The 9,384-nt window shown below is 47.0% G+C and overlaps 1 protein-coding gene across 1 annotated transcript in view; it reads right to left on the bottom strand.

The window, feature by feature from the left end:
• Slc4a5 (solute carrier family 4 member 5) overlaps positions 1-8,812 on the bottom strand; it is a 76,461-nt gene extending 67,649 nt beyond the window's left edge. Inside the window, exons 1-2 of the mRNA XM_021164247.1 lie at positions 8,737-8,812; positions 7,075-7,266 (exon numbers count right to left, since the gene is read on the bottom strand). Coding sequence (XP_021019906.1) covers positions 7,075-7,266; positions 8,737-8,812 — 268 coding nt within the window. The remainder of the gene's footprint in view (positions 1-7,074; positions 7,267-8,736) is intronic.
• Positions 8,813-9,384: the final 572 nt, after the last annotated feature.

Raw genomic sequence — 9,384 nt, 5'->3', positions numbered from 1 at the left:
AGGAGGAGGAGGAGGAGAAGGAGAAGGAGAAGGAGAAGGAGAAGGAGAAGGAGAAGGAGAAGGAGAAGGAGAAGGAGAAGAAGCAGCAGCACAAAGCCCTGGTCCCTAAGAGTTATTTCTTGAACTGCCTGAGGCATTCTCCCATCTGGTCACAGACAGCTCAGTAGTTTAGAATACTTGTTTCTTTTGCAGAAGGCCCAGGCTCAGTTCTCAGCTAATTCTAAGTAGCTCACAATTGCCTGTCACTCCAGTTCTGGGAGGTTGGACACCCTCTTCTGGCTTGAGTGGACACCTTCATGTACACGGCACACATACATACCATCAGGCACACATGCATATACATAAAGTAAAAGTAAATGAGTCTTTTTTTAAAAGGAAAGAAAAGTCACATTGACATGGTATATATGACCTGTCTATAATCTCATCACTTGGCTGAGGCAGGAGGATTGCTATGAGTCGAGGCCAGCTTGGACCATAGTGATTCTCTGTTGGCTCAAGGTGTAGGAGGGTCATTTCAGGTGAGGGCTATGCCAATGGGGCTGCCATTGCTCCTCTCTTCATTGGTGACTCTGTGGAGTGGCAGTGAACTGACTTGTAACAAACATAGTTACAATAGAAACAGTATCTCTCTGTGTCTCTCTCTGTGTCCAATCCCACCCAAGTAGGTTTCTTTACTATCAATATAACTCTATATATGAAAGTCTAAGGTGTGGAGAGCCTTCTTAAAAACCCTAAGATTGTGCTGGAGCGATGGCGCAGCACTTAAGAGTGTGCACTGTTCTTGCAGAGGATGCAAGCTCATTCCCAGCCCCCACTTCAGGTGGCTCAACCACCTTTAACTCCAGGAAATTGGACACCTCTTCTGGACTCCACAAGCTCCTGAACTCATATGCACATGCCCTGGTGTATACACACACGGAAACACAAAATTCAAAATAAACCTTTAAAATCTTTTAAAACTGCAAACCTAGGAATTACAAATAATGGGAATAGTTAGAACAGGAAGTCCTGGGAATCAGTAAAAGATGGAAGGGAGGCAATGGGTTGTGAGGAAGCTCTATGGGTGTGTGTGTGTGTATGTGTGAGGGTGCTAGAGCTCAGTCCCCAGGACACACATGGTGGAAAAAGCTCCTCCCCCGCCCCATGTGTGTGTGTGTGTGTGTCTGTCTGTGTGTCTGTGTCTGTGTGCTAAGACAAACAAATGCCACAAAGATGGAGGCAAACAGGTGGAACAATCTGAAGAAAGAAAATCAGGTCAAGGAGAGCCTCTCTGGCTGTGTTCTGAAGCAAGCAGCGCCAGACGGGCATGTGGCTGTCTTCCCAGCAGTGCTTTTGGATGCATCAGGCAAATCTTGGTGTGTTTGGGGGTAGGACAATGACAGCCCAGGCTTATTTTAAAAGTCCCTTAGTCTTTTCCTTCTGAGTTCCCTAAGTCACTCTGCTCCTCAGGACAGGGGAAGGGCATCAGTTTCAATGTAAGATCAAAGAGCAAGCCCATGTAAACCCCTGAGGGAAGGGTAACCCAGGAGCGAGTCTTCATCAATGTCACCCGTTCTGGAGACCCAACATGATAAAAAGGCAATTTACTATGTCACAGCTGCCAATCCTAATCCTAGATGTGCAAATGCCACACTGGATGTCCTCAATGTTTGGTTTAGTGAATTTCGTGAATTCATTGTCATTCAAGAGTGGATGGTTGCAGCTAAGTTAAGAGGGAGAAAGAAGCAAAAAAAATTAAGGTCACATGAGGAGACTCAGAGGGAAGTGAGGTAGGTTAGAAGTACTGAACCTGCAGGTCGGTGGCCTTGGAGAAACTTCCAGAAACCATGAGGCAAGAGGCTGGGGTCTGAAGAGCATCACCCTGAGGCTGGGAGATTGCCATATGCATAGGCCAGCTAGCAGACAGGAAGGCTGGAAACCTCTCAGATCCACCTCTAACATGGAAAGCATGCATGGGAGAAGACTGAGTATGCAGGTGAGATAGATAGGTGAATACTATGAAATGACCCATAAAGGGTCACAACCCTCCAGGCAGTATCCTTGAACTTATAAGCTCCTCCCTCCCCTGCCCACTTCCTGTCTTGGAAGTGTTTGCCCTCCTTCTGCCTCTGCTACTGTTACTTTCCACTTGTCCCCGCCCAGGTTTCTCATTCAGGGCACAAGAACCTGAATCTCTCATCGGGTGCCCACTGGACTCACACCCACCAATAACAGCTACAGAATCGTTTAAAGTATTTTGTTTTGTATGTATACGGGTATTTTGCCTTCATGTATGTCAGGGCATGATGTTCATGCAGTGCCCACAGAGGCCATCGGGGCGTGTTGAATCACCTGGGCCTAGAGGTACAGATGGTTTCGAGCCACCATGTGGATGCTGGGAATCCAACTCCAGTCCTCTGGAAGAATCGCCACTGAGCCACCTTTCCAGCCTTCACTAGAGGATTTTTAAGAATGGGGGTTCTAGTATCTCATTTTTAAAGCTGAGTATCTTAGGGGCTGGAGAAACATCTACCTTCCCCCTTCTCTCTACTTCCATCATTCCCTCCTATCCCGAAGGTGAGAAAGCTATCCCATTTTAAAGATTCAGGCTCTAAAGGAAACCCATTTTTCAGGGTCTGGAGACATGACTCAGTGCTTAAGAGAACTTGTTGCTCTTCCAGAGAATCTGAGTTTGGAACCTAAGATCAGTTGCCAACACCAGAACATGCCAGGCAGCTCACAACTGTATATAAATCCAGCCCCGGGGAATCTGAATGATCTCATGCAGATCCACACAATTAAAAACAATAAAGTAAATCTTTAAAAAGAGAAACTTGTGCCGGGTAGTTTTATGTCACCTTGACACAAGCTAAGGTCATTTGAGAGGAGGAAACCTCAATTAAGAAAAGGCTTCCATGGGCCTAGAGAGATGGCTCAGCAGTTGGAAGCATTTACTTATTTTTCCAGAGGACCCAGGTTCCCTGTACCCACATGACAGCTCACCACAGCCTGAAGTTCCAGTCCCAGAGGATCTGGAACCCTCGCACAGACGTCACGCAAACAAAATATCAATGCACATAAAAATAAATACATCTTTAAAAAGAAAGAAAGGAAATGCCTCCATAGTCTGAGTTGTAGGAAGGCCTGTATGGCACTTTCTTAATTCGTGATTGATGGGGCAGGGGAGGGCCCAGCCCATTGTGGATGGTGCCATCCTGGGGGGGGGGGGTGGTCCCTGGGTTCTATAAGAAAGCAGGCTGAGCTAGACATGAGGAGCAAGCCAGTAAGCAGCATCCCTCCATGGCCTCTGCCTCAGCTCCTGTGGTCAGATTCCTGCTCTCGGTGCTTTCAATGATGAACTGTTATATGGAATTGTGAATGAAACAAACCCTTTCCTTTCCAACCTGCCTTTTGGTCGTGGTGTTTCATCACAGCAATAGTGACCCCGACAAAGACCAACCCGACTATCTTTGTGCATATATTTGAAGCAGCTTGCTTCAGAGACTCCTGGGTAGAGGAGATGTTGTAGAGAGAAATTAGTCCTCTGCCTCTGCTCTTCCTCATCAAAAATGGGGACCAAGGGCTGGGGGTGTAGCTTAGTTGGTTGAGCGCTTGCTTGCATAGCATGCACAAAGCCCTGGGTCTGATCGCTAGTACCAGTGCTGGTGCAGGTCTGTGAGTCCCAGCATTTGGGAGGTGGAAGCAGGAGGATCAGTAATTCAAGGCTGGGCCACATTCAAGTTAGGCCCATCCTGGGATACATGAGACCCTGCCAGAAGGGGCTGGAGGGCAGAGAACGGGATAGAGACAGACTCATAGGAAAGGAAGGAAGGAGAGAAAGAAAGGAAGTCAACAGGAAAGGCTCCTCGATCCTAAAGCCTTGGAACTCTGTGTGTGTGTGCGTGTGTGCGTGTGTGCGTGTGTGCGTGTGTGCGTGTGTGCGTGTGTGCGTGTGTGCGTGTGTGCGTGTGCGTGTGTGTAAAAAAGGTGCCTGCAAAGGCAGAAGAGGATATTGAACACCCTGGGACAGAGTTACAGACAGGTGTGAGCTGCCGTGTGGGCACTGGGAATCAAACCCAGGTTCTCTGAAAGAGTAGCCAGGGCTTGTATCTGCTGAGCCATCTCATTAGCCCCAGTTTTTATTTTTTTTAAAGATTTATTTTATTTTATTTTATTTTATTTTATTTTATTTTATTTTATGTATATTAGTACACTGTAGCTGTACAGATGGTCGTGAGCCATCGTGTGGTTGCTAGGAGTTGAACTCAGGGCTTCTGCTCTCTCCAGTTCAATGTTATATTTAAATACACTGTAGATACACACCAGAAGAGGGTGTCAGATCTCATTATGGATGGTTATGAGCAACCATGTGGTTGCTGGGATTTGAACTTAGGACCTTTGGAAGCTCAGTCAGTGCTCTTAACTGCTGAGCCATCTCTCCAGCCCTTGTTTTTATTTTTAAATGGCCTTGAAACAGTTCAATACCCAGTAAGTAGAATTAAGCTTCAATATTTTTTCTCGAGCCTCCCATCAGAAGGAGTTTATAAACATCTCAGCAGCAGTGAAGTTGCCCAAACCAGCAAAATGTCTGCTCATAGAGGCAAAAGGCTTGGGCTCTGTGCTCTTAATATGAGTCAGTATGTGTGAGTGCACTGTGGGAGAGTCGACCAGGCACAATGGACTGAGTCTTTATCTCAATTGGTAACCCCTGGCAATATGGTGTGACCAGCCACCCAGTTCACCAGGAACAAACATGATTTTAGCCCTGGAAGACCCGTCTCCCTCATCCTTGAAGTACTTCCATCCTGAGAAGACAGAAGCAGTTGGCAATCCACCATAGCTGGCTACCTCTGGATGAGGGTACTGAATTCTGGGATATCCCAGCTTGGGCCAGGCCCACCTGGTTGGGACCTGGGTCAAGTTCTCATTAGCTGCTGAGCAGAGTGGAAATGAACTCATGCATTCATGAATGCTTCTCCTAAGACTCTTGCTTCTGTGTGAGATTCTCTGATCACAAAAAAGAGGTGGCTTGTGTTCTCATGCTAATTATGTTACCCCAAAACCTGTTTGCAGTGTTCCACAGGTAGGACTAAAGGAAGCCTGTCCCCAGTTGGTTTTTTACCAGAAGCTAATGGCTGGGCAGGGAGACAGAGGTGGGAATTTTAAGATTCCCGGGAAGGGACTGGGGAAGGAGGAAGAGGGGATTCCACTGTAATGAAGGTGTAGGACACAGACCACGCCAGAAGGGCACAGGTAGGAGAGGCAACCAACACGTAGGTATAGGGGGAAGCCACCCAAGGTGAGCTTCCCAGCAGGGTCCGGGGCATCAAAGATGAAATATAGATTCAGTAAGTATTAACTCCAGAATATTGGAGGGGTGAATATGTTAGCCGAGGGGAAGTTTGGGAGTGTCACAGCCATTGAGCTGCTTAGGGCATATTGAAAACAAGGCTGTGTGTGTGTGTGTGTGTGTGTGTGTGTGTGTGTGTGTGGTGTGTTGGGGAGTTTAGAGCAGATTAATCAATTACCGCTTCACAAAAGCACTTATTTTCCAGGGCAGAAAACGTGTCCTTATCCATGCTCATTGTGGCTTGAAGGGTCTAGTCAGAACACATTCTAGGCTCGAAAGAAGCTTGAACAACCTGTAAGAATTGAGTTCCTAAATTATGTTCACATTGAGAAAGGGATTGGTAATAAGAAGGAAAAAGATGGAGAGGGAGGAGAGAATATGCTATTTCCATCCATTCCTACCAGCCTAGCTCTTTCACCATAGGCCAGTTCGGCTACTTGGAAGGCATGGTGACTGACCAGTGGCAAGAATGTCATTCACAGGCTTTGGAGTCTCCTGTTTCACAGCTTCACTGATTGCAGACTGGATTGTGCTTTGTGTCTTTGAACTTTGGTCCCCTGAAGTAAATATGGGATAATGATATACCCCTCTCTCAGGGTAAGGTGGGGATTAACGAAGATGATTGTACTGCCTGCCTCAAACTGTCGCAGAGCTACATCGAATCAAAACAGCACAGTACTGGCAAGCAACAGCAACAAATAAAAGCATATGCAGTCGGGCGGTGGTGGCACACACCTTCAATCCCAGCACTTGGGAGGCAGAGGCAGGCGGATTTCTGAGTGCGAGGCCAGCCTGGTCTACAAAGTGAGTTCCAGGACAGCCAGGGCTATACAGAGAAACGCTGTCTCGAAAAAAACAAAACAAAACAAAACAAAGCATATGCAGAGCCCTAGATTAGTAGAGAAAGGAAAGGCTATAAGTGGCCCGTGCATACGCAGTCAGTTTGTATTTGACAAGCATAGCAAGAATATACAATGGGGATAGATCAGTTACTTTATCCATCAGTATTGGGAAACCATGGAAACAAGACACCTACCTTCTGCCATCCACAGCAACTAACCCAAAATCAATTAAACACTCCAGAGTAAAACTTCCAAGCCAGTGATGGGAAGGATGGCTCAGCGGTCAAAGGCATTAGCTTCCAAGCCTGAAGACCCAAGTTTGATTCCCTGGTTCCCTGTTCCTCCCTCCTGGTGGAAGGAGAGAACTGGCTCCCACAAACTGTCCTTTAGACTCCACACTTTCACCACAACACAAACCTCCACCCGTGAAATGAGTGTAAATATACTTTTAAAAAGCATTTTCAGTCCACAAAACTTCCTTCCAAAATGGAGGAAAGGCTTCTTAACAAAAGTCCCGGTGGCGATTTTCATTTTTTTGTTTTTTGATTTGCCAACACAAGTGACAAAAGCCAGCGGGTGAGGCAGCATCAAATGAAAGTGGCCCGTCACTGCAAACCTCAGCCTAATGAAAGTACCTCCCAGTGCAGAGGTTCCAAGTGCATGACCGCCATGCCTGGTTCACCTGGTACCAGGCATCAGACCCAGAGCTTCCTGAGCACTGGGCAAGTGCTCTGGGTCATACCTCCAGGCCAGAAGGACAGGGGCCTCGGGTCCGCTGTGTCAGTGAGAGGGAGGGGGTAATAGATTCCTGACAGTCAATGCTGAAGTAGTCCATATTCTATGGAAAAGCCCCAACCTGGCTGCACTGTACCCACCAACAGGTTGGCCCTTGAAGGAACTTACGAGTCCTTTTGGTAAAATCCACGGCGCCTCCCTGGCTGCTGGCCCTGATCCCTGGGCCAGCCAGCTCCTGCTGAGGCTTGCCTGGTTGCAGGGACCACTGGACTTTTTGCAGGCCTGAAAGATGTCCCTTTGAGTCACTTTTTCTTTGAGAGTAACTGGGAACTGGAAACCCAATATGAATTGAAGGAAAATCTGTGGAAACAGCACAGAGAGGGAGAGTCAGCTCAGAAGCAGTTTGGAGGATGTGGGGCGTCTGGATGGAGTTGAAATCCCGACAACGCTTGGGGAGACAGGATTCCACCTGGGAACCAGGTGCTGGGATGAAGGTTCTGTCAGAATACACAGGGCCCCACCTCTCAGTCTTGCCACTCTACAGCAATGATGACAAGCAAGCCCAGGGAAATAAGTCCACATTTAAAGCTTGAAGCATGCTCTCTGCTGAATGCTTCTGCTTACCCATCATTATAAAATCAAAACATCATGGCTCAGAAGTAATTATTACACCCCGCTCTTACAGAAGACCTGAATTTGGTTCCCAGCACCTATACCGGACAGTTCACAACAACCTGCCTCTACCTTTAGCTCCAGGGGCCTGAGAGCCTCCTCAGGACTCTGAGCCACCTGTTCTCACATGTGCACATAACTAACTACAGACAGACACATGTGCACATAACTAACTACATACAGACACATCAGTTTTTTAACATCACATCACACCGTTGTTAAGTCGTGGACTATTTACTATGGACTTCAGGTCCTCCAAGCCAGAAATTCTGCTTCAACAGGAACAGCCCCACAGTTGCCTCATGCAGGTTCTAACAGAGCTGCTGGTTTCTGTGTGTTCTAAATGTTGGTATCTGTCATTGATCATAGCTGGGAGCGCTCATAAATTCAATGGCTATATGTTGGGGGAAACTCTGCCCTAATCCACACAGACAAAAATGCCCAGTCCCTAGAGACATGTTCAGTCCAGTCTTTTTAATATGAAAACACGACACTGTCAACTACAAAGTTCATACCTCAAAAACTGCACAATTGAGTTACAAAAAAAAATTAGTGCCAAAAAAATTGGGTGTGTTTGAGGGGTGTGTGTGCATGTTCACATGTATGGGCTTTTGTGTGTGTGTGTACACATCGTGTACTTGTGGAAGCCCAAGATTGATGCTAGATGCCCTAGCTACTCTCCATATTATTTATTCAGGCAAGCGCTCTGACTCGAACCCAGGGTTGGATGACTGGGTAAGTCTAGCTAGCCAGCTTGCTCTAAAGTTTCCCTATCGCTACCTTCCACTTGCTGAAACTGCAAATGCCCGCCACAGGCACCCAACATTTACATGTGTTCTGGGAGCTGAACTCTGGTTTCCACACTTGCACAGCAAACAGCAAAAGCTTCCCACACTGGGCTGTCTCCCCAGCCCATCAGAAAGTTCTTAAAGTAAGCTTACGGTTCTATGTTGGGCCACAGTCAGAGCTAGTTAGTGTTCTGTTGGGGACGCCTGCTAGGACATGGCACACTGGTCTACCAGCTTCAAGGACACACTGCCAAGAGTCAAGGACAGAGACAGCTCTCTGTAGTCCCCAACTAGGAGTGCTGATATGGTGGTAAGGACAGAATTCTCAGGCCCCCCTGGGCTTCACATGAGGTTTTCAAAGCGTCTTCACCTTGTTCTGGCTGTCTCCTCCTGTAGCTTGTGGGGTCCAGCTTTTTGACCCCAGCCTTCTCCTCGTCCACCTTCATCACTACAAAGGAAAAGATGGACAGAGCTTCAGAACATTAAAGGGTACAGGACACTGGGAAGATGGCCCGGTCAGTGAAGTCTTGCCTTGCTAGCAGAGTTTGATTCCAAAATATACTGTCCCCACCCCCCGTGAGATATTTTTTTTAAAGATTTATTTTATGTATGTGAGTACACTGTAGCTGTACAGATGGTTGTGAGCCTTCATGTGGTTGTTGGGAATTGAATTTTTAGGACCTCTGCTCGCTCCAGTCAACCCCGCTCACTCTGGACCAAAGATTTATTTATTATTATGCATAAGTATACTGTAGCTATCTTCTGACACAGCAGAAGAGGGCTTCAGATCTCATTAAGGGTGGTTGTGAGCCACCATGTGGTTGTTGGGATTTGAACTCAGGACCTTCAGAAGAACAGTCAGTGCTCTTATCTGCTGAGCCATCTTGCCAGCCCCAGAATACACTTTAAATAAAGATTTATTTATTTTATATATGTGTGTGGAATCAGATCTCATTATAGATGGTTGTGAGCCACCATGTGGTTGCTGGGAATTGAACTCAGGACCTCTGGAAGAGCA

This window comes from Mus caroli, chromosome 6 (genome assembly GCF_900094665.2).
Source record: "Mus caroli chromosome 6, CAROLI_EIJ_v1.1, whole genome shotgun sequence".
NCBI classification, from domain to species: Eukaryota; Metazoa; Chordata; class Mammalia; order Rodentia; family Muridae; genus Mus; species Mus caroli.
Note: the sequence above shows the minus strand (reverse complement) of the source record. Positions and strands in the feature narration are given on the sequence as shown.